Raw genomic sequence first — 26,845 nt, 5'->3', positions numbered from 1 at the left:
GACTAATTATCATTTATTATTATTAATCATTACTTTTATTAAATTTAAGTCAAGGAGAATTCCAAGAGAGAGACATCACTTGTCAGTTCACACCATCATGTTGTTAATTACAGTAACTTATGAATTGGCTATTTCCAATGATCTGTAAAGTATATCCAAAGCATTAAAATTTAAATATTATATTGCAGTTGTTATACTAGGGCAGGCCTGGCAAACCCAAATTGTTTGGCGGGGCACTTTGATCACGCGTAACATTACGGTGGGCCACAATTTAGACAAACATGTTTTTAAAAAAGTAAAACAAATACGAAATAAGATTTTATTGTTATACCAAGTGTTCGTACTCGCACTTGCGCATTGTAACAATGACACACGCAAATTTTCATTTATTTAATTGTTTTGGTATACACGTAGCCGGAAACAAAAGTTTTAATAGATATATAATATCGCTTAGTGGGTCACACAATTTAACGTGACGGACCGCGGGTTGGCCAGGCCCGTACTAGGGGCTCGGACCTTAGTATAACATCAGTTGGCATATTTAAATTTCAAAATGTTTGCAACTTTAAAAATGCTGTATTAGACAGACAAAATTAGGATATATATTTGGGAGAATTCTTAATAATCTAATGTCAATTTGTGTTCAAGAATTTTTTCCCAAACCTCTCAAAATTACCCTTTACACCCCCAATTTTAGGACTTATGTTAATGAACTAGTCTAAAAATGAAAACAAAACTGCACAAAATGATAATAAACAAACAGTTTAAATTGTGCAGTTTTTCATCTTCCAATTTTCATTTTAATAATTTTGATTATGTAACAAAAAATTAATTTGTTTGTTAATTAAACTTTTTTCAATCCTTATGTTTGAATGAGCCATAGCTGCTAGTCCCATAAAATAAATAAATAAACTTTTTAAAATAATTAATAATTATTATATACATATATAATGTATAATTATACAATTTGGCTGATTAATTGATAATTGGCCAAAATGTCTATTGGTTCATCACTGGTCACTAGTGTATAACTAATTTATTGATAAAAGGTTCTTAATTGTACAACAGTAAATAATTATTGTGATTACAGTAGAAGTTTGTTAATCTGGTACATGATGATCCAGAATATCCAGTAATCTGCTACCCTCTGTTAATTCAGTAATTTGGCATGCGAGTATTCCTTGAATTGGAATTTTTTTTGGATTGTGTTATGATATAGACTAGGGTGGAAATACTGTACTGTACTGTACATGTCTAGAAAATAAATATTATATGCACAGGAATTATTGTGAATGTTGGTTGTGCACAATAATAAATTCATTATTGTTTTAACTTATTTCTAATCAGTCTTAATGGTGAATATTTATGTACTGTATCAGCTTCAGATGGATTAAAAATGTGCATAAACAAATTGGAAGCATATGATAGCTGACACAAAGTGTATAGCAGTGACTGTAACATTTGGATTACATATAACCTATCACATTTTGTGAAAATACAAAAATATCTGGTGACCTGGCATCACTCTGGTCGAGTAGATCCCAGATTAACAAACTTCTATTATACAACTGTTATATATGCTAATCCAATTTAATATATATCTCAAAGGTTTCCAACTTTAATTGGATACAATAACAGGTATTGCATGTTGAGTGAGTGTTTGGATTCTAAAATGGAATTTGAACTCATTTTAAGACCTAAACAGCAAACATTTGACTTGATGTTGACTTTTCAACATTATCCAATCAATAAGAGTTATGAAGTGGTAACACACTTATTATTTCAGGTGACATTGGAAATTATTATTATGGACAAGGACATCCGATGAAGCCTCACCGGATCCGTATGACTCACAACTTGATATTAAATTATGGACTATACAGAAAAATGGAAATATATGTAAGTTCCATTTACAGAGATTTAAATGAGTCTTTTGGTAATTAATAAAATAAAAATATATTATTTATTTATTATGATACAAACAATTTATTGATTGTTGTAGTTATTCTTCCCATTTTAAATTTATTTTTAAAAACTTCAAAATAACTTGAAGTTACTTTGAATTCTTTATCCAAAATTATCAGATTTATTTGTAATTTTTTTTTATATCAGTTGTATTTATGACAATTTAATGGTATTATGGTTGGCTTTGTACTTAACTTCATCCAAATAAGAGCCTGTTCTTATGTATGAAAATCATTTGTATTTGTGTTTCTGAAACATGGATCCTGCTTATTTCTCTTATAAGAGCATTATATTGCTGTGTCAATGTTTGGGTTACACGATTTTATTCGTACGTAAAGGAACCGATTGGCTTGTAGGTAAGTTTTTATTAGGATGCCTACTATGAGTGATCTTGTGAAACATAATCCGGCCTACAGTATGTGATGCAAACATGCACGTAAAAAATAAATATAAGTATTAAATACTGGACATCTACATGAAGGATTAGAAATAATTCTGGCCTAACAGAAAAGAAAAATTCATTATGAAAGAATAAAAATTTAAAAATTTACATAATAAAATAGAGTGAAAGTATACAAAATCATGATGGCATCATTAATGTGATTTAGCAGTAACACATTGGCACTTAACATGTTAATTAATATTCTTATAATTGATTGTTGCACATATTTGTAAATGTATACAGCTTCCGTGTAACATGTGTGATGTCTATCTTATAATTGAGATGGGTTGATAATGATAATAATAAGCACAGAGCCCAAATGGTTAGAAGTTGAAAGTTGAAATTTGGTACACAGGGTATGTCGTGAGAACGTACACTAAGAAGGGATTTTTCGAAATTCCCCCGTGGGGAGAGGGACGGGATTAACCTGAAGAACGGTTCTACTGTACTATTTTAGATGCAATTTTTTGCATATATGCGGGAAATCGAACATATTTTTAGACTCTTCTAAAAATTCTCGGCGATATTTAGTGTTTTGTCGTATATAAAGTTGACACGGGGAGTGCATGTGCATAAGTTGCTTTATTCAAACTCTTCGTCTTAATGTTCGATTTTATGTTCAAATTTATATTTATGAATGATTCTGGAAGATCCAGCTTATTTTTCAAATTTATTAAACCTGAAGAAGAACCCAGGAAGAGTTAGAAAAACGTTTTTTATTCATCACTTAGTTGTACTACACGCCAGTTAGTGATTGCAATGAGTCTTATTTATTGTTATATCAGTGTGGTAAGCAGATATCTAAAAATTTTCTAATTAGTCTTGGAAGACGGGGGACCTAATTTTTGCACTCGATGAAAATGGGTAAGATTGGCTGTAATCTAATAATCTTAATCTTTGCTATCGTTACTTTTTGTTTGAGCAATGCCGAGCTCATCTGTTAGTTTCTAATACTTTCAATAATTTTAGCATGTTGCAGCAAACATCAACCAAGTTAGAAAGAGCATAGGCAGTGAGGGCTGTGACAAGTCCAGATTTTTGGATGTTATACTTATGCTTCTTCAGTCTAGCATCCAAAGATTTTAAAATTGCCTCAATGTACTGAGAGTCATGTGTGACCCTCTCATTGAGAGGAAAGCATATATCCCTGAGAGGAATGTTGCTGGAACTGGGAGGATCTGTATTATTATGTAGTAACTTACTATATAGATAGTAGTAGTAGGATCTCTTTGTATATGATCCTTCTGGCAGTGGCTTTACTGATCTCCTTGTAGACTGAAGTGGCCTAGTGTACTCCATTACAGTATAATCAGTACTTGAAGAGTTGTTTGTGTGGACTTTTGGTTCCAAGCAGAACTTATCTATAAGGGATGATGATGGATTTAAAGCCAAAGCATTGAGCATTTTTTCTGATGTACTTAAATTCTTACATTCTGTTCCTGTTATCTTGACAATGAGTTAGGCTCTTCTAATTAGAGCTCTAAATGCTGCCAGTTTATAGTTTAAAGGGTCATGGGAGGCTCAGGGAATGATTGCAAATTGTAAGTGGGTTTTCTAAAGATATTGGTTTTAACTGTGCCACTTCAAAAAAAAGAAAAAATGTCTGGGAAGTGTGCCTCGCAGTCACTTTCTTATTCCAGGTTTAAGGTGAAGCTTTACAAGTTGGTGTCGATGTCACCGATAAATTCTCAGATCTCCAGATTATCAAAATGTCATCAATACGACGTCCCACTTTTTAACAATTTGTCCCGTGTCTCGTAGCATTTTAAAAAAGTCCCAACTTTTTGGAAAGATTAAGTTTTTGTTAATTATGTGTCATAAACTTATGTCTTATGTTTAAGATTCATAAAGATCATTTTGTATCACATGTATCAGTACCAAGGTGTACATGAGCCTCAGAAATAAAGAATGTTGCACCAATAAAATCCTTTGTGTTAGTGGCAAAGACTGACAGAAAATGGTTTGGAGTCTGCAGCTGCAGCAACGAAGCAGTGCATGTTCACAGGCTGTCCAAATGAACGAGTCCAAGTTTTGTTTGTTGCATGTTACGTGGTGCAGAGCCTCCCGTCTGTCGCTACCTTAGAAAGCTAGCAATTAGTGAGAGTAAGCACATCGGTTTGCACGGTTATATTGCTAGCAGTGGGGCTAGGGCTCATTTTGGTTACGACAGTATTATATAATAAAAAAATTACAATAATAAAGTGACACTCAAGGCAAATTCAGAGGAAAAGTAATACAAGTTAGTATTATTATTATTTAGAAAGAAATACAGAAGGATTAAAATAATTGTTAAAGTATAGTTTGTCATAAGTACTTTAAGTCTTTAAAATTTTTGTAAGGATTTATAATAGTATATACATTTATTATATTTGTAAATTTTACATGTAAATATGTTGAAATTTAAAAAAATATAATGCAATACAAGTTTTGCATTCTTTGATAATAAAGTTTGGTTGCTCTAGAACAATTTTTTTCAACAAGACAACCAATCCCTGTCAAATTTGTCCCACTTCGCCAATGTTAAAATCTGGTCACCTTATCTTAAGATCAACTTACACAAGGTTCCAGAAAGTGGGCTGCCCATAGGGGCATTTCTATTCTGGATGTAGGTAGTGCCATCAAATACAAAGAAGGGTATGAAGAATATGTGGCTAGGTGTGCTAATTCCAAGATTTGCAGTATCAGCCTAGAAGAGTGCTTGATGTTATAGAGGAGGAAGTTCCTGAGATGGCAAAAATGTAGTTCTAATCATATACAGTGGAACCCCGGTTAACGAACTTAATCCGTTCCGTGAGTCCGTTCGTTAATGGAATTGTTCGTTAACCAAAGCAATTTTTCCCATAGAAGTTAATGCAAATACAATTAATCCGTTCTAGTCGTCGGTATTTTTGTAATTTTATTTGTAAAATGGGTTTTCTTTGATGAAAATATAAGAAAATGTAGTATCTGTCGTTACAGAAACAAATATGTAAATTTTATTTAATAAAGTAGCACTGTACATACCTTTGTTTCTACGGAGCTTAATGCTTGAAAGAGGAATCTCCCTCCATAAAAATATTTGGTAGCACTGCATTGGGAGATTCTTCGAGTCGAGATCTCTTTTGATAAGGAACAAGAAAGTGGTCTAAAGTTGATTGTCTTACTCTCTTAATCAAAATTTTTCTAAAGTGCACTAGTGCAGTGTCGTTCATTAAATTAATGACCCTATTAGCCACAACTTTGTTAGGATGATGCTTCTCGATAAATTCCTGCACATTATTCCATTTTCTGCAAATTTCTTTGATCTCAGCATTGGTGATTTCTTCCCTAGCCTCTTCCTCTGACAAATGTTCTTCTTGTAAGACTTTTATCTGTTCTTCCTGCATGGCAACCAGCTCTTCTGTCAGTTCATTTTGATGGTCTTTCAGCAACTCCTCCACTTCTGCATCATCTACCTCTACTCTCAAACTCTTGTCAATGGACACGATTTCATGCACTACATCAGGAGAGCTCTCTTCTTCAAGTTCCTGAAAGTTTTGCTCTGGGACACAAGTTGGCCAAAGTTTCTTCCAAGCTGATTGCAAAGTGTGGTGAGATACCTCACTCCAGGCTTTGTCAATAAGGTTGATACAATGCAAGATGTTAAAATGCTCCTTCCAAAAAGCTCTAAGAGTTAAGTCGGTATCATAGGTAACCTGAAAACACCTGATGAACAGTGCCTCGGTATACGGCTTTCTAAAATTGGACTATCGTAGGACCAGCAATATGCCACTCCTCAGTGTCAGGAGAAAATACTGTAGATAAACCATTTCCAACTACCTCAAATATGTAAGCATCGTCCCGTTCTAATAAACGATTTTCACTGTAAAATACTTGTCATCTTTGTCTTCTCTGCCATCACCAACGTACGAATGGATCCTAGACCATCACTAATGCACGATTAACTGATTCCCCCTAAAATTCGGCAAGCTTACAAATTTGACACAAAAATCTGTTAAGTTCGTTATCCAAGACAAAATATTTGCAAAATAAAAGTTTGTTAACCGATTTGGTCGTTAACCAAGGCATTCGTTAACCGGGGTTCTACTGCAGAAGGATGTAATGCTTCAAAGTTGAGAACTGTAACATACTCTTCAAAAAGTATGAGGTCTTGGGGCTTCCTAATGACAGTTAATGGTTGCGTAATGCTGTAGAGATAGGTGAAAAGATGCCCATTTGTACATTCTTAACAAATTTGTTATTGAGCATCTTCCAACCTATCACTACAGTATTTATTTTTTTCATTATATATTTACATACAGTGGAACCTTACTTAACGAGCACCTCGCACAACGAGTATTTCACATAACGAGCAAAACAAATTCTAAAAATTTGCATCGCTTAACAAGCGATTTTTTGCATAACGAGTGACGAGGAGAGGGGAAGTCGCAAATTGTGTGCATGCGGCATGCTCCATCAATTTGCATTTAGCACAGCTAGCATCTTAGTGTCGCTTGTGATCACATATTTTTCCAAACTTGTGTTCACACATATTACTTATAAACATCAACAACCATAGCTCGTTATATAATAAACACGCCAAACGATATGCCAAATTCTTGAGTCATTAAATTTAATGACCGATTCCAAATTAAATTTTAGAAATGTCTGAATTAAAAATTAACTATTTATAATAATTAAATTTAATACAAGATGGAAACTTAACTGCCTACCTCTAGTCAAATTAATTAATTTCTAATATTTAATTATAGCATTTACATAACCCAAGAATTTGGCATATTGTTTGGAGTGTTTATCAAACATATTAGCTGTGATTTTTTTTTTTTTTTTTTTGTTTTTGCAAATCGAATTCTCATTCCAGGATGGTTCATTCCACGCTAGAAGAAAATATGATGATGATTCACGCTCCTTAACAGTGTATATTGTACAATTTTTTTTTGAATAAATGTTACACATAAAACATTTGAGCATTTTTTCGGCGTGGAACGCATTATCGCATTTTATATTAATTTCTATGGGAAAAATTGTTTCGCTTAAGGAGTGTTTTGCATTACGAGTAAGACCCTGGAACGAATTATGCTCGTTAAGCGAGGTTCCACTGTATTTATTTCTAATTTTATTCTATTATTTTAATTTTTCATTTAAACCAACTGGCATTCTATGTTCAGAAAATTATCTGTTACATTCTATTTTTGCTAAGTTTGATTTTGTATTCTACCCAAGATGGTCTTTAAAAATGAGCGAAAATGTTCATAATTAAATTGTTTTGCTGTTTTTAAAGGTTTCATGAGAGAGTGAATTTCCATATTTGCAGTTTCTATTTTTAATAGATGATGTATAATATTTCTTGTAGAGACCTCATAAAGCAACACAAGAAGAAATGACCAAATATCACAGTGACGATTACATTCGTTTTTTAAGAAGCATTCGACCAGATAACATGTCAGAATATAATAAACAGATGCAAAGGTGTAAGTATTGAAATGCTTTGGCTTCAATTTATTATACTAAGGATATGTTTCTTCTAATTTAACAATCAAAATATTCAGGAATTCGCTTGTTGTATTTCTATATGAGAAACTAGCATATCCAAAACATGCTAGTTAAAATACCCTTACTTTAATCAGAGTTTCAATCATAGTTAGCATTATCATCAAGTAAATAAGTAGTCTTTTGCACCCTCAGCCTTGATTTATGACTGATAACATGCATTATTAAACAACAACTTGCCTGATTATATATATATATATACATACATACATATACATACATATACATACATACATACATACTAGCTATGTTACCTGTAGTTGATGGGAGATATTTATAAGATGTGGAATATTTTCTAGATTAACTTATTGAATAAGCTCCCGATATACAACATTTTGTGTTTTATCATGTGGGTGCACCGGGAGGTAGACAGAGTCGCACCTCCTTTTTCTCGGCTAACAGGTCAGTGAGACTTGCCCACATCAAGATGGCGGCTCGGTTTTGTTACGCGAGTGAGAGTGCGGAAGAGGATGGGTCTGACGGTAGAGCGGCGGCAATACTCGAATAAAGGGCATTAACAACGTATAATAACAATAACAATTTATTAAGACTAAAGCTAGTTACAATAGGGGCGAGCTACTGTTGCCTAAGTTCGGATACGCGGAGGGAGAGTTTACACGACTTTGGGGAAGTCATACCTCTTAATCCGAGTCGATCTTGCTACCAGTTAAAGTATCCTTGGCAAGGTATTCCTTCATTCGATGTCGGGTTCCCTCGGGACTTGGGACGCGCACACACTGTCTAATCGACACTCCGTAACCGACTTCGAGTCGATCGGAAGGACTCTATGTAACCGACTTCCTTTTCTCTCTTGTCGCCCTTTTATCGTCTCGGTCACGTTTCTCGGTTTCACCAACCAGCACTATTTGAATGTTGTTCCTCATGATTCGTGTTTTCTCCGTGGGAACCAAACAATAAAATATTTTATTATTAGTGTTTTGGTTCCGGCGGGTTCGAATTTTCCTATTAAAGATGTGGAATATTTTCTAGATTAACTTATTGAATAAGCTCCCGATATACAGCATTTTGTGTTTTATCATCAAAAGCACAGATGAACAGATTTGCAGCTACTAACAGGTGAGCACGCAGCATAGAGTTGGCCATGTGAAAAGCAACTGCATCCCAGGTCAAGTCCCACAACTCTCGGACTTTGGCCTCGAGACTTGTTAATGGTCATTGCAAAGCATAGACCGACTGGAAATTGTAGGCATTTACATTTGAATGGGTAGTTTGTCAGGATTAATGGTATGCTATTAAATGATATATCTGTCCTTCAATTCTGAATGTTGGCATGAAATTTCTTTAAAGTATTTCTGTGGCATTAAAACTTGTCATTTCGAAGGCCCTATTGTGGTTTAAAAAATGTTTAGTGTCAGGATGAGTCCCATTTAATAGTGATAGAAAAAGTTTGGGGGCAAGTACAGTACAACATCCAGTTTAACTTTGCCAGAAGAGCAGCATATCCCTTGTGATTCATTCTTCCACTTCAGAGCACTGCAATACCCACATATTTTATCTATAGACCCAATATTAGCTGATGATGAATAGTCTAAAAGTGTCATAAATGAAAGCACTTCAGAGTTTTTTTGCACCAAGGATTTGTAGTTTTTGAGTAGGCATAATCTTCGCTCACACAAATAAATAAAACTCATGCAAATACAGCTAAGCCTAATGAATCACGAACACAATGTGTGATGATTCGAAAACTTGCCATATGTACACGTATTGCCGTCTAGCATAATGACATCACTTTTTTAATGCCTCGAAGATTTTGCTAATTAACTAATTATAATTTAATGTCAGTTCTTCAAATGTAATAGTAAACATCAATAATACACTTTTCAGAGATAATGCCTTGACAGGAAGTATTAATTCATGTGTTGCCATCTAGTGAAGAGAGAGATGAATAGACAGACAGAAATCTGTTGCAGTTTTATTTAATTAATAAAAAATCTGTAGGTTTGATTAGTGGTAAACATTCCAGGGATCATAAAGATGCTACAATTAAAATTTGGTAACGATTGGAAATATACGTTCTCTCTTTATATAGTAGTGTATATATATATATTATACTATTATATTGTATTTGTGGGCTTATCACACATATGAGACACTATTATACTAATTTACAATCGTACATACAATTTAGACTATTTTTATTTAATAACATTTTCTAAAATGCATTTTGGCTATCTTTGCTTAGCCCTCTTCAGTTGGATATAGGTCTAAATTACAGGAAAATGTTTTGAGACAATACAAAACTGTAACATCAATTTGCATACAAACATATTTAAAATCGACAAAACCAGTTAAAATGTAGCCTTTACGACAATTAAAAGAACATTTGGTGCCAATCACATTTAACCAAACTAAACCATCAGTACACATGAAATGTTGTTGTAGTTTGTACATGTATTGATGGTTTAGTTTGGTTAAATGTGATTGGCACCAAATGTTCTTTTAATTGTCGTAAAGGCTACAATTTAACTGGTTTTGTCAATTTTAAGATGTTTGTATGCAAATTGATGTTACAGTTTTGTATTGTCTCAAAACATTTTCCTGTAATTTAGACCTATATCCAGCTGAAGAAGACTAAGCAAAGATAGCCAAAAGGCATTTTGGGATCTGTCATTAAATAAAAATAGTCTATTCTATATACTATTGTAAATTAGTATAATAGTATCTCATATGTGTGATAAGCCCATCAATTCAAATACAATACAATAGTACAATATATATAATGATAATATGTATTTATCATTATCAATCTTAACCAATACTTTAAATGTTAAATGTCAATTGTTTTAATTGTTATTTACTTGCAATATGGTAGTTTAAATCATAGGCTTCAATTATATGCTAAGTATTGTTAGAGATGATACTGCAAAAACAGCAGGCAAACAATAGTGGATGAATTAACGAAATAACCAACGATTGCCTTAAATATCTGGCTAAAAACAGGCTAATTAAATGATTGATATAAAGTAATTTGACATTAGAGGTAGATTTTAGGTGCCATCTCTTTAACTAAATTAATACAGTAGAGCATCGATTATACGACCCCCGATTAACCGATTTATCGGTTAACCGACCGCGTTCTAGTCGGCAAATTCAAATGTCCGCTAGTGACGTGGCACTACAATATTTGGTTATGTCTTGGCTACTTTAATATTATTTTTGTTAAATTTTTGCATGTTTTAGCTGGCAGCACTGGCTCGACCACGAAAGGGAGGCTAGTATTTAAACCAGGCCTAATACACTATACTAATAATGTATTTTTTCATACTTTTCGGTTATCCGACCAACCCCAGTCCCCAATTAAGTCGGATAATCGATGCTCTACTGTAATTATAATTTAAATAAATTATTAAATAAATTTAGAACCTTCTGGAATGAAAGAACTGACCCAGGGCGAGACTTAAACCCGCAACCTTCACTTGCCTTGCGGTGTGCTTGCCAGTTACGCCACTCGGACCCCTTGATTTAAATGATTGATTTAAAGTAGTGTCAAATTACTTTATAGCAATCATTTAATTAGCCTGTTTTTAGCCTGATATTTAAGGCGATCATTGGTTATTTCTAGGGTCTTTTGCTTGTCCCGGGATTCCGGGATAAAAGTGAACTGTTTCCCGGGATACCAGGAAATCCCGGGATAGAATTAATTATTTTTAAGATATACAAAATAGCTTGAAATCAAATGATATAATTATTTTTAATTTTTTAAAGTAATCTAATACGTTCTACAACCTCCAAAATCACATTAATAATGCTGTGTAAGATATATATTAAAAATTATCTTTGAATTACGTAGAAATGTTCACTAATAGAAAAAATTTATTAAAGTTTGCTGGAAACTGCATACAACAACAACAAAAAAAAAAAAAAAAACTTTGAATTGAGTTGAAAATTTAAAGAAAAAATGAATTTAGATCAAACTTCTAACTTAGAAGGTAATTTCTGTTTTTTAAATAAAACATTATAAAAATTTACAATAATATTTTGTATTATAATATTTTAAAAATCAAAGATGGTCAATACTCCGATCACTCGATCTAATTCTTATTTTAGTAATGAAAAGTCTTGCTACCGAGAATGCCCTTTCCGATTCAATTGATGTGATTGGAATCGTGTTTAATGCATTTAAGAGAAAATAGATGTTATGTGTTTTTTCACCCGTAGCCTGGAAGATTTCTAGTTCGTTTTCGAGATTGTAGTAGTTCTTTTGCTCTCTAGTATTCTGATTTGTCTACCTTGGCTGCTTTAATAGCGGTATTAAGCTTGTGGCCCGATAATTCGACAGTTCGTTTGTCTTTAATAATCAGGTTTATGAAGAAAAACTTCATACTCGTTTGCATCCTTGCCAATTTGCACAATCTGGCATAATGCAGTTATTGAAGCTACTGGGCATGGTTAAAAATTAAGACAGCAAAAGCACAATTATTCCAGATATTACAGGTTCTGACAAGTAAAGAATTTTCAGAATCCTGCCACAAATAAGCTACGCATTGATTATTGACCATTTGTAACGTGCCATAATGAGGAAAAAATTTAAAAAACTAATAAGTAGGTTTAAAATTAATAAATACAAATTTATTCTGACAGTTTATGAGTTAATTATGCTTTCTATTTGCAAAATTTCCTGAACTTTAACACAAAATAAGAAAAAAGTGAATTTTTAAGAAATTTGCGGGATTTCCCGGGTTAAAAAAGCGACCGGGATCCCGTTTGAGAAACCCTAGTTATTTCATTATATGCATCAAGCCTTGAGCTGTTATTATTTGGATAAATTAACATTAATTAATAATTATACGTTTTTAAATTGTTTTAACATCTTTTAATGTCAGACTTATATAACCATAATTTCCACTACTCATGTTGTTCTGTTTAATTAATAATATTAGTTGATTATCATCAATATAGAGTAGTCCTAATAGATTCTACTGTATTTAATTGTCCAAGTAACCAACAGGATAAAAGTACTGAACACTGATAGATGAACCTCTCTTGTGCCAGATCAACAGGCAGGCCATGTGGAATTTTATTTTGCATTTTCTAATGTCTAATGCTTAAATGGGAACCAGTTTCCCATATAAAAGTCTTTCCAGGAGTTACTCCCTGTTGGTGGATCACTCTCATCCTGCCTTATCCCACTAAACAAATAATTTTAATCTCAATATGTAACTGGTTCAAAGACTGTTATTTTCTAGGAATTATCGCATCCACAGATTCTGTAATTACTAGTCAATTGACAACTTTAGCTAGTAATTATGGAGTCTGTGGATGTGATAATTCCTAGAAAATATTTGAACCAGTTACATAGTGAGATTAAAGAAATGGAATAGAAGCAAAGGATAAATAATTCTAATGTATTTATGAAATAAAAAAGTTTTTAAAATTTATTTTTACTCATTTTTAGTTAATGTTGGGGAAGATTGTCCTGTCTTTGATGGCCTGTATGAATTTTGCCAGTTGTCTACGGGTGGTTCGGTTGGTAAGTTACATAATTTATATCACATTTTTGAGGAATGACCAGCATGCCGTATATAAATGGGAGAGACCAGCATGTCAGAAACCTAGGGTTACTGGCATGCCAGTTAAATTGCAACTAAAATATAAAATTAATCAGATCTAACAAAACTAGTTGTTAAACAATTGTTAAAAAAAAAAAATCTTTTGAGTACAATAATATAATATCATTGTAATTTGACTGACTTAAAATCAGGAAGAGAGTTTTCATTTACAAGACAGTAAAACAGTTAGGTTATATTGACATTAATGGTAGTAGTAGTTAATCAGTGTGGGCTACAATGACCATCTACCCTGACTTTAAAAATAACACCTTCCTCTCAAATTTCACACAAAGTGGATGGTAATTAATGTAAGTTGAGATAATTTACTGCCAGTTTCTTAAATTTAATATGTTTATTTTTGCATTTTTGGAACCAATTAATATAACATAAACACAGAAAAAAGCACTTTCGGTATTCCACGAGTATTTTACGTCAACACTATATCTGGAACCTGTTACCGGTGTGTTTTGTGAAAAAAGCAGTCTATCACAAATGTTTTTGGACTTTTGAATAGTTTTTCCTCTGGTAAAATCGAATGGAACACTACAAAATAGAACATAATTATTCAGGCATTCAATTCATTTTTTGAATAATTACATTTTATTTTGTACGTTCTGTCGGATTTTATCCGAGGAAGAACTATCCAAAAGTTCGAAAACGTTTGTGATAGACTGCTTTTTTCATGAAACAAACCAGTAACAGGTTTCAGATATAGTGTTGATTTCACCTTTGGTGTTAAGGTGATGTTGAACTTCGTATTTTATGTTGTTAAAAAGAAGACAAAATGAAGAAATTAAATGTATAATTGTAGTTTTTGATGTAATGCTGACAGTTTCACAGTTTTAGAATAAAAATGCTTCCATTTCTTTTAATGTGCCCTCTAAAGAGTGATATATAACCTCACTTAAACTGGTTTGTCAGCATTCCTAGGGATAAACCAGCATGCCAGTTTTTACCATATAGAAATATCTGATTTTCTGGTCTCCTCTGTATAGACCGACATGCCGGACAATCCACGAAAATATGGTAAAAAGTTTCTGCTCATTTTGTAGTTTGGTTAGATAACATTTTATAACTGTACTTTGCAACACATTTAATTTGGAATAATATAATTATTTATTTTTAAAGCTGGAGCTGTGAAATTAAACAAACAGGCTGCAGATATTGCTGTGAACTGGGCGGGTGGTTTGCATCATGCAAAAAAATCTGAAGCATCTGGTTTTTGTTATGTGAATGACATAGTTTTAGCAATTCTAGAATTGTTAAAGTAAGTTTACAAAATATTAAAATTATAAAAATTTAGTTTTTATTCAAAGTAATTAAGTGGTTTATGTATTAAAATTATATTAATAATTACATAAATCCTGCACCATTTTATATATATATATATATATATCTCCCTGTGATCAAAAAGAATCAGGAATGGTTCAATAAAACATAAGATCTGAATTTATTCATCAAAATTTATTTTGTCTCCTTTTAAAGTAATCCCTTTCCATTGATTGCAATTCACTTCTGCCAACATTTTTCCAATCCTTGAAATATGCTTTAAAGTTGTTTTTGTGAAACCTCTTCTGGACTTGCAACAAATTTTGGAAAAGCATTTGGGAAACCTTTTTGAGGACAACACAAGAAATAACATGCTGCAAGCAATGATCTTTTAAAATTGCTTGACTAGATCCAAATGATACTGGAACATGTTCAATAATATCCCTAATTGTTAAACCATGACCACTGAGCATCAAATTTCTGATTCCAATGTTTTTGTAGCAGTAATTCCACTGCGAAAAACAAAATTTAATGCACATTCTTTGCTCAATTACACTCGACATTTTGAAAAATGGTCAGTGCAAAATTCTTTACACACACACACAAGTATTATTTGTAAATGAAAACAGGCAATGACATGGATTGTTGTTATATGTCAATGAGTCATACTAAACAATGAAAAAAAATGATAAGACTGCCCTCCTGCATGCATGCAGTTTAAATGAGCCATTTTTGATACTTCTTGATCACAGTAGTGTTTATAACATATTGATGAAAATTTTGAATTAAATCACTACTACTAGTCTCAAATCATAAATTGCTTTATGATTTAAAATTTCCAGGTATCACCAGAGAGTTTTGTATATAGATATTGACATTCATCATGGAGATGGTGTTGAAGAAGCATTTTATACCACTGATAGAGTAATGACTGTGTCATTTCATAAATATGGAGAGTATTTTCCTGGAACTGGGGATTTGAGGGTAAATAAATATTATTATTATTAAATGAAAATAGTAAATGTGATGGCTTGTTTTTATGTTTTATATTGAATAATTTATAACAAACCGCAAAAATTTCAGGATATCGGAGCTGGCAAAGGAAAATATTATGCCGTAAACTTTCCTCTTCGCGACGGAATTGACGACGAAGCCTATGAGGGAATATTCCAGCCGGTAGGTATTTATTTTTTTATCATTTATTTAACTTTGAATTAAGTTTTTACTAAATCTTACATTTGTAACAACAGAAAACATTTATACATAACAAATATATGCATTACAAAACTAGCATATGAGCGTCTAATTGTTTAGTAAATAAAATCCTTATAAAGTAATGAGGTTATCATTGTGTATGATAAATAGTAAATTATTTTTAATGTTTATAGCAACTATTTAATAGTTGTATAATGATAAACAGTAAATTAATGTTCTACAAGTATATCATCTCATATTTGAGATTTTGTATATTATAGTTTCGTAATTTCTAATTATGCAATATAACAGCATATGTATTATTGTGTAATGCCTTATCTGTTTCTATCAAGAGTAAGGATAGTTTCCTAACAGTGCATTACATAAACGAGGGTTTGGTTAGTGCCAGACCTGGACTTTACGCAGGCAATAAGTAATGAAAAATTGTTAGTGAATCAAAAACCTGAAATAATTACTAAACTTAATAAAAAATCTATTTATTCTTCTAAGACTGAATATGTACAATAATGAAATAAAGTTACCAAAAATTCAAATTATAATAAAAAGAACAATATTTATATATATATATATATATATATATATATACATACATACATATATACACACATAGTCAATGATCATTGTTTAACAATTATTGAACATGTTCTAGTATCATTTGGATCTTGTCAAACAATTTTAAAAGATTGTTGTTTGCAGCTTGTTGCTTCTTGAGTTGTCCAATGTTCAATTTTTTCCAAAAATGTGTTCAAGTGGCTGAGGAAATGCTTTCCCAAGGTGAATTGTTCTTAAAATATGTCTTTATGGATAATAGTATGTATATAGGGGAGGACGGGGTAACTTTGGCATATGGGGCAAGTTCGTCAATTAAATTTTCTTTGAAACAAAATAAAAGGAAACTCTTTAGAGGCTAGACCAGGGGTGGCCAACAGTTTTTGTCCCTGGGCCGAATTGGAAAGAAAAATTTTTTCACAGGCCGAACGAAATATTAAAATTAAATCATGTTAAATACAAATACACTGACCCGGGCGGCAGGTGAGGTTTGTTGGAACAGAAGTTCCTGACACATGCACAATGTCATTTTACAATGCGAAGAAACGTACAAGCAAAAACAAAAATAAAATTGACAGGCAGCACTGTGCGTCGCATATCAGCATAAACAGAGTGTCATGGCGGAATGGCAGATGAGTTTCAGTGAGTGTGGGTCTTTCGTTCTTCAAATAGTATAAATTTATAACAGACGAATACAAAAGTTGTAAATCTCTACAATGGAATTTTTTTAAAAAATGAAGAAGTATCACGAATCGTCCATTTGACCAATTATTGGAAGTTAAGTTAAGTAAATTAATTGCGGGCCACATAAACCCATTACACGGGCCGTATGTTGGCCACCCCTGGGGTAGACAGTTGAGTTTTGATGACGGCTTGTTGAGTGTTGTGTCTGTGTTGTTCTCCGACAAGCATAGTTGAAATATCGAATAAGTTGTCTGTTTCATTCAATTTCCTATAATATTTTGCTTCCATTTATATAGAATTGGCATGTTTTGTTATAATTCCACAATAACGAAAGTTATTTTTCCTGTTAGAAAGATAAAACGTTAACTTATTCACATGGCCAGATCATGGCTTGGTACCCTATTCTCAGGATTCTACTTAATGTTTCTAAATTATGACTATTGGGGCATCTTCGGCAGTGTTGCCGATCTTGTTCCTGTGGTTTGATTTTGCTGCAAACAACAACAAGCAGAAGAAATAACTGAATTCTTATATAAAGCCACACTAGAAGCCAAGGCTAAAGTTAAAAAAGACGGAAACTTGCAGAAGGGCAATGGATTTTGAGAAATCTGATTTGAAGTTCACTAAAGGAAAGAGGCAGAAAAGTCCTAAAGAACCGGAAATGACGACGAAAATACTTATTGCATATATTGCGATGAACAATATAGAACTACTCAGGAAAAGTGGATTATGTGCTGCAAGTGTGAACTGTGGGCTAATGTGGCTGTATAGATGTGGAAAAGTTGGTTCAATTTATTTGTGATATGTGTAGGGTATAAACATTTGGCTGTTAAGCATATTTCATTTCTATTGTTTGTGAATATTATTTTTATTTCCAAACTGATTTTAACCAGTTCTATGGTAAGGTTACATTCTGGTAGACAATAAACAATGCTTTTCTTTCAGTTTACACAAAATTTAACTTATTCTTAACGTGCCGAAGTTGCCCTATCCTCCCCCATGTAAGAAACTTTTCCTGACACTTGGGGACTTATAAATTAAATTAGAATTATCTACTTAAAACCAACAAGCAAAAATATAAAATTGAAATCTATTGAAAATTCACAAAGAAATATTAAAATTAATTTTGTCTAACTGTCACCAAGAAACTTCTATGCCATCAATGAAACTTGAGTCTTGCTTTTACCTTGCTCAATCCGTAACTCCATCTCCATCTTCTTATAGTGTGGTTGTGGGGACATTACACGATTACATCTACTTGATCCTATTTACATACTTAAGTGGCCAACATTCATTTAATTCTAACAATCTTTAAGTCATGTCATTGCCATTAATCTTTTATAGATTTTTGTTGTTCTTTTTGGTGACAATTTGGGGCAGGAGATCATTCTTTCAACTTCCCGTGGAAGTCTCTCCCCAAGATGTCCTTTCTGGGTTTGATGATATAATAGGTTGCAGCCAGCAGTTGTCATAGTAAAGTGAGTTTAGCATTTAGAATTTTGTCCAGATAAGCTGCTGTAGTCTATCCTTAATGAAATAAAATGTCTCAAAATAAATAAGAAAATGAACTAAAAATAATTTTCAAACAAAATATAATGGTTGGAATCGACTCCTTACATGAATGATTATTTGTTCGTAGCTCATCAGTATAAAGAATTTAAAAAAAAAAAAAACATTTCCAAATGTGAGGATTCATTATTGTGCAGCATGAGCAGCTTATTTTAAGAATTGTCAGAAGTAGGACATCTGTCTGTTATACTTCTGATGATAATATACAATATGCAGTCGAGTGTATAGAACCATGAGCTTTGTGCACATAAACCTCGTGGTTCTCTTATGCTTATAAGAGAACAAAGGTAGCACAATTCTACAATATATTGTGAGAGTGCATATAATAAATTTGGTTTTTGGTTAGATTAATTTTAAATATCTGCAAATTGAGAGAGAGAGAAATTGATAGAAACACATTGGTTAAAGTCCTGGGGAAAATGTCTAGAGGTTACGTAAAGGTTTGGATATTTGAATATTTTTAACAGTAATAAAGGTTTTTAATTTTGCATCCTTTTATCTCTTAACGAATGTTAGTCTTTAAAACTATTGTAATTCTCTAAATTTACAGAGGGTTACAGATCTGTATTTTATGGTGCTATTGATCATTTATATAAATTTATGTTGAAGATGGTGCTTAAATGTCTAAAGTCATAAGGAAGCACAAGTTTGGCCTGGAATCTTAAAAAAGTTAATGAAAGCACAAAATCAAATCAGTTCTTTCTTTAGTTCTTCACAATGAGGGAACTTTTGGTTATCTGTTTTAATTATTTAACTTGGAATTGGAACAATTTAGATCGGGCACGTCAAAGGTACGGCCCTCGGGCTACGACCGGCCCGCGAGACAATTACTTGCAGCCCGCAACACGAATTCAATAATGCTATCTGTTTATATTTTATTATCTTGATACCAAAGAAAATGTGATATTTTGTACTTAAACAAATAATACTTAATAAACAAAATTGTTGAACTCAATTATTATTGTTTTTGTTTTTATTTTTATTAATTCGTATTACTTAAAAATAAATCAAATAAAATAAATAACTCTATGTTTACATTATGTTTTCTCTATTTCATCTTTTGAATTTCAAATTAAATTCTGTCTTTGTAAGATCATTTATTAAACAATTCACACTATTTTGCATATAAAATGACTGTTTTTGAAATATTAGTAAATTACAGTTTATCCTTGTACTTTGAATTTTGCAATCCTTATTTTCGGATCAATTTACAGACCTGCTTCAGACCTGTAAATTGGCCAAAAATGTTTGTTCTGTGATTAAAGTTATTGCTGGAAAAGTATAAATGATGATTTTTTTTAAAATTTATTATCAAATTTCAGTTTACTAAAAAAGAGTTTTTTGAGTCGACTACTTTTGGGTTGTTCTTTAGAAAATTTTTGGCTACAAAAGCTAAAAACATCTGGCCTGCTGTCATACTCCAGACAAAAAATTGGCACTTAAGTAGTTTGAGTTTGACACCCCTGATTGAGACAATAGATATTTTATTATTTGCTTGACAGCAATGCTTGTTGCTTATAGTTCTTCTGTGGCATATGATGGATGTCTTTATTTTTAAATTAATCTAAATTTTATTTTTTATGGAAAATTTTTATTTATTATGATAAGATTATATTATTATTTATATTTATGTAAATGGAACTTTGTAATCTGATTAAAGCATTTTCAATATAAATGCATATTTATAAAATTTCAATCCTTTTTAATTGAATTTAATTGCATTTTAAAATTATTAAATTAATATTTTTAGCTAATATGCAAAGTAATGGAGATGTATCAGCCGAGTGCCGTGGTTCTTCAATGCGGTGCCGACTCGCTGTCCGGAGATCGACTCGGTTGCTTTAATCTCACATTAAAAGGACACGGAAAGTGTGTGGAATTTGTGAAAAAGTACCAAATGCCACTTCTACTGTTGGGGGGAGGAGGATACACCATTAGAAATGTTGCTCGATGCTGGACTCACGAAACATCTGTAGCCTTGGGAGTGGATATTGCCAACGGTATTTGTTTAACGTGACTTAATTAAATTGTTAAATCAATTCTAAATTATTTTCTGTATGATTTTAGAATTACCATATAATGATTATTTTGAATATTTTGGACCCGATTTCAAGTTGCACATTAGTCCTTCAAATATGGCAAATCAAAACACACCAGAATATTTAGAAAAAATTAGGTAAGTACCTTTATTTTTTGGATAACATTATTCAATTATATTATTTATTGTAATTTTGAAATCTTTTTTCTAATTTTGAAGAACTCGGTTATTTGAAAATCTCCGCATGCTACCTCATGCTCCGGGAGTACAAATGCAACGTAAGTGTTTTGCCAAGCCGAATATTTTCCTTCTGTTTCATTATTTTTGACAATACTTTAAATTTTTGTTTTAGACTATAATTTATGAGAACTTCTGATGCATTGTTGATTACAGTATTCATTGTGAATATAGATTAAGCAAATTTTAATACTATCTCAAAAATATAAAGATGAAATGTTATATTTAATGACTATAACAGTCACATAAAACTGATTTAAAGATTATTATTGACTTCACACTGGTTGTAAGTTTATTAGATGTTTATGATATAGAAAATCTGCTCTAATCTTTCTAAATGTTTTTTTATATATAAAGTGCACTCGTGCCAATCCTAACTAATTATTGTATAAGTCATTCGGATTATAAGGTCGTACGCAAAGAGAGCGAGTCAAAAAGTGACAAATTCGACACATTTTAAAAATTAATCTGCAATTTCTTTTTGCTTTTGGCCAGAATGTTTAGTGGAAAAATAAACAGAATTGGTTCAGATTAGCAACAATTCGCTGTATAAATCAAAATTTTATTTTTAAGATTATGAATTTTAAAGTTTTGAAATGTTTATATACTTGTGTAATTTGTATTTATCTTATTTAAAACTTAATAGAAGGATAATTCTTTCATCTCTGTCGGGCCCACCGGCGGCCAAGCGGTCTTCGTACCCCGAATACTGGGAGTTCGGTCGTGGGTTCGTGCCTTTCTCGGACGGGCTGGCCACGTGGGGTTTTCCAGGTTTTCTCCACGTCTGTAACCCCTAAATAGAGGCCAGTTTCCCTTAAAAAGACCTTCGGGAAGGCATTCCCCCTAGGCAGATCGCCCAAGTTTTGCATTGCCATAACTTAACCTTTCAACAGTGGAACAGTCAGGTGTGGGGAACACTTAGTTGTGGAGAAGAAATGTGGGAAATTTTTAAAGTATATTTTCAAGCGTTTTTTTCTCATTACCGTTTTGGGAAAAGATTTTGTAAACAGTTCTGTCTAGTAAAGAAAAGTCTTTTTTTATTGTTACATAATTCATTTTTTATGTGAATTTCTTTTTTGCGGTAGTTTTTGGCGATACCCCCAAAAGAATTTAGCGAGTATAGTCGTCCCTCACTACTGCCACACGATCGCCTTGGACGATTATAATCGTCCCTCACTGTTAAGAGGTTAACAAAACAAACAAACTTTCATCTCTGTCTTGAACATTTTACACATTTCTGCTTCTGCTAACTCAATGCCATTTTATTACATTTACACAAAGCATTTTAGTTCTTTCTTTTATGTCAGTTTTTGCATTTGTGTAGCAGTTGATATTTTCGAACTTTTGGCCAATGAATTAAGTTAGCCAAATATAAATAATTTATAATAAAATTATAAGTGCTGCTATATTTTAATTTATACTTTTACTAATACAGGCATACTCTGAAGTTACAGTATTTGATTTCGAGTTACGTATATTTTCCATATACTACTGCCTGTGCAAGGCATTATCACTATAGTATAAACTATTAGGTAAACTGGAAAGTAATGTCGTTTCTGCACATGTCAATACTTGTTTAACATTTATCAGCTCATTGTGTACTTCAAAGCCGTGCAAAAGACATTTTAAGGTTAAAGTGACTTGTTTACTTGTAAATAATTAAGTGTTAAATTTTATTTTGCAATTCTGGGTGAAATGGCTAGCCAAATACCAGAAGAGGTATATATCTGGTATTGTATGCTTTTTGAGTTTCACAAGGGTAGTAACACAACAGTTGCTATCAAAAACATTTGCGATGTTTATCCAAGTGCATTAGATGTTAGAAAACCACCTTCGGCATTTACAAAGTTCAGATCTGGTAATTTTGATCTTTCCGACTTGTATCGATCAGGAAGATCAACAACTTTAGACAATGATGTGCTAAGGGCGGAAGTGGAAGCAAATCCATATCAGACAATCAAGGAACTGTCAAACACTCTTAACCAACCTTGTTCGATCATCCAAGAACATTTGCAGCAGATTGGTAAAGTATGCAGAGCAGGTGTTTGGGTCCCACATAATCTGTCCGAAGAAAACATAGCTAACCGATCCACCACATGCAACTTATTGCTTCGACGGCACAATGCAGAAGCGTTTTTTGATCTCTCGATCACCGGAGATGAAAAATGGATCCTCTATGATAATCCAAAATGCAAAAGGCAGTGGCTCTCTCCAAACGAATCGCCACAAAGTACTGCTAAGCCAGGTTTACACCCTAAAAAGGCCCTTTTGTGTGTTTGGTAGAGTATTTGAGGAATCGTTCATTTTGAAGTGCTAAAACCTGGAAAAACTGTGAATGCAGACCTTTACTGTGAACAATTGGATCAAGTAAATCAATCTTTAATTGAAAAGTGCCCAGCGATTGTCAACAGAAAAGGCGTTATTCTGCAACACAATAATGCAAGACTGCACTGTGCAAGACGAACCCTGGAAAAAATTAATGAATTGGGGTGGGAGGTATTGCCTCGTCCACCGTACTCACTCGACATTGCACCATTGGATTTCCATTTATTCCAATCGCTACAACACTTTCTATGTGACAAAAAATTTGAAAATTGGATGATATCCGAAATGCAATCTCCAGATATTTTGTTCAAAAACCAATCGATTTTTTCGATCCGGCATTGAAAATTTACGCACTAGATGGCAAAAGGTTGTTGATAATGAGGGTGATTACATCATTGATTAAAAATAAAAACAAGTTAAAAATTTATTTGTTTGATTTTAATGTAAAAAAACAACATTACTTTCTGGTCGCCCTAATATATAACTTTACTAATAGCTATTTCATCCTAACATATACATACTTAATTTTATGTGCTTTTGTCTAGCAGTCTTTGATAACATTTTTGTAGTTTTTACTTTGCATGTATGGCTACACCAAAAGGGGAATCAATAGTTGTAGAGATGTAACAGTCAGAGATACTGTAGGTCATAAACTAGACTGCCCTTGCTCAAATAAAATTCTTGGTGTTCACTGTTTTTATATTGAAGTTAATTGTACTATTCCATTCACCACTACACCAATTAGGAGAGACAGTTTAGTTTCAGATATGGAAAATTTGTTGATGGTGTGGATTGACAATGAAATGAGAAGAAATGTGGCTTTGAGCCAGGTTACAATCCAAAGTAAAGCATAAATTCTGCATAAGCAATAAAGCTGTTCAATGATCTCAAAATTAAAAAGGGTGAGACAACTAAAAATGCTGCATTTGGAGTGAGCAAAGGGTGTTTTGATAACTGTAAGAGAACAACATTAAAGTGCAAGGAGAGGTTGCAGATGCAGATATAGTAGCTGGAAACATTTCCATTTGAACTGATAAAAATTATACATGAGGGTTATTATTGCAAACATCAAAGCTTTAACGTGGATGAGATGGTCCCACAGTGGAAGAAAACGCCTTCTAGAAAGGGGATTTTCTTCTCTAGAACTGAACTATGTGGCTTTGAGGTGTCAAAAGATGCTTATCCTGTGTTAGAAACAAATGCATTGTGACCTTAATTTGTTTTGCAGAAAACCAAGGACACTTAAAAATTAAAGTAAAAGGAGCCTTCCTGTAATTTGGAAGTCAAATGCCAAGTCATAGGTCAATGCAGCCTACTTCAAAGAGTAGTTTACATGCCACTTTATTCCTGCCATTAAAACATTTTGCAGATAGCAAATTTAAAATTTTGTTTATTGCCAACAATGCTCCTGGTCATTCAAGAACTTTTCCATATTAGGATTAATCTCATCTAGTAATTTTCCTACCGTCAAATACCACGGCTCTGCCGTAGCCAGTAGATCGGAACAAAATAGCTGCACTTTATAAAGTTCACCGTTTATGAAGAACATTAACAAAATTAATTGCAACCACTGATAGTGAAGAAGAATTTGAGCAAGAAATGAATAAAAAATTTTGGATGGTGTTAAAATTATAAGAGATGTATGACAGGATATTAAAATAACCACTCTCCAAAGAGTCTGGAAGAAATTGTGTTTGCAGTTATTTGATAACTTTGAAGAATTCAAAGATCCTGTTCCCAAAGTACAGCGTAGTAAGCAAGGTAACTGGAATTAAAAATGAACTATAAGGATGTAGCTGAGCTACTTGGTAGGCATTCTTGGTCCTTTGGCAATGAAACCTATTAAAATTAGATGAACACGGGCGTGTCAGAAAAAGCATCCCTCCCCAAAGTCAGACAGGGCTGACTACAAACATTTGTTTAGAATCTTCCTAAAAAACATGACCTTAATTTTGAACAAAGTTCAAAAGTTAATTTGTCCATTTCAAGTGTTTATGCTACATACAAGCAACTCTGGATATGTACTTTTGGAAAAAGCCAACCATACTATATGTATAGTACATACATATTTTATAAACAGTAGACAGGAACTAGTGCCATTATTCATTTATCAAATAAGGTATAGTCTATTTTACATACCAATGTTTTATTTACATTGGTTGCATACAAATTTCCCAACCCAGTGCACTTATATATGATTATAATGACTACAGTACATTACATAAATTAATACATAAAAAATACATTGCTTCAACTTGGACATTTTCAATTTACGAATGCACTCGGGAACCTAATCTGCCGTAAAGTCTAGGTTTGTCTGTACTTAAGTGAGTTTCATTAAAAATAATTTAACTAGATATGATTGCTATCTTAGAGCTAAAAATCTACTTCGTACTGGAAATGAAACTAATCATTCATTGAAGAGAAATCTTTTGGCACAAAAGAGTTAAGTCATTGTTTCTTGATTCCAGTTTAATGTTTTAATATAAGATTACAAATTTGATTGAATTATGAAACTTTATATGAGAGAGAGAGATTATAAAATATTGTGATAATTTTTAGCTATACCCGAGGATGCAATCGACCAAGAGAGTGAAGACGAAGACAAGCAGGATCCCGACGAACGAATCAGCATCAGAGCGTCGGAAAAACGAATTGCCTGCGAAGAAGAGTTTTCCGACAGCGAAGACGAAGGTGACGGAAGGAGAGACATCCGATCCCATAGACCGAAGAAACGCCAGAAGGGTGACGAGGGTGACAAGGACAAACAGGGTGGAAGAAAAGATGATGAATCAAAGGGTATTTTATTCATTTTTTTTTTTTTTTGACACAAGTATTTTTACTCACTGTTTTTCTGGCTTTGTTTTCATTCAGAAAAAGAAGATCGAAAGACCGACGTAACTGATAAAACTGAAAATAAAAGGTAAGTGGAAAATTTTTCATTTTACTTTGCATAGCATATTATTTTGACTGAAAATGATCTTATATGCACTTCTCATTGGATAAACATTGTTATTCTATTAATATGAAACGACAATATCAAATTTTATATAAAATGATTGTAACATTGCAAAAGAAAAGAGTAGTTTAAGATGCATATTTGTTTTATTGCTCTCCAGTGTTTGCTTAGAAATACTTTGTTCATTTTGTCCAGAGTTAACATTAATGCTCACTGTCAATACTTGAGTTTTTTAGTGTATTTTGTATTTGGGAGAATTGATATGAATTCACACGTGTTAGTGAGTGCCACATATAATTCAAAGATTTCTAAAGCTATAATTGCAAATAGAAGATTGATTAAACTACAACAGAGATGTTGTATTTTGACAGCAAATATGAAGCATGTCTGGAAAGTAAGTACCGTTTTGGAAAAAATCACATAAAAAATCTTTTTTCAAAACAATTTATTTTTACGTGAAAGAGCATGTCGGAAACTATTTTTCTCCATAGTTA

The 26,845-nt window shown here is 32.6% G+C and overlaps 1 protein-coding gene across 1 annotated transcript in view; it reads left to right on the top strand.

Annotated features, from left to right (window-relative positions):
• HDAC1 (histone deacetylase 1) overlaps positions 1–26,845 on the top strand; it is a 44,164-nt gene that overhangs the window by 11,125 nt on the left and 6,194 nt on the right. The window contains exons 2-12 of the mRNA XM_067269251.1: positions 1,787–1,899; positions 7,740–7,857; positions 13,353–13,427; positions 14,635–14,773; positions 15,618–15,759; positions 15,859–15,951; positions 20,543–20,792; positions 20,860–20,968; positions 21,050–21,108; positions 25,955–26,191; positions 26,267–26,315. Coding sequence (XP_067125352.1) covers positions 1,787–1,899; positions 7,740–7,857; positions 13,353–13,427; positions 14,635–14,773; positions 15,618–15,759; positions 15,859–15,951; positions 20,543–20,792; positions 20,860–20,968; positions 21,050–21,108; positions 25,955–26,191; positions 26,267–26,315 — 1,384 coding nt within the window. The remainder of the gene's footprint in view (positions 1–1,786; positions 1,900–7,739; positions 7,858–13,352; positions 13,428–14,634; positions 14,774–15,617; positions 15,760–15,858; positions 15,952–20,542; positions 20,793–20,859; positions 20,969–21,049; positions 21,109–25,954; positions 26,192–26,266; positions 26,316–26,845) is intronic.

This window comes from Centruroides vittatus, unplaced genomic scaffold (genome assembly GCF_030686945.1).
Source record: "Centruroides vittatus isolate TY-2023 unplaced genomic scaffold, ASM3068694v2 contig_349, whole genome shotgun sequence".
Classification (NCBI taxonomy): domain Eukaryota; kingdom Metazoa; phylum Arthropoda; class Arachnida; order Scorpiones; family Buthidae; genus Centruroides; species Centruroides vittatus.
This window is presented reverse-complemented; position numbering and strand designations above follow the sequence as displayed.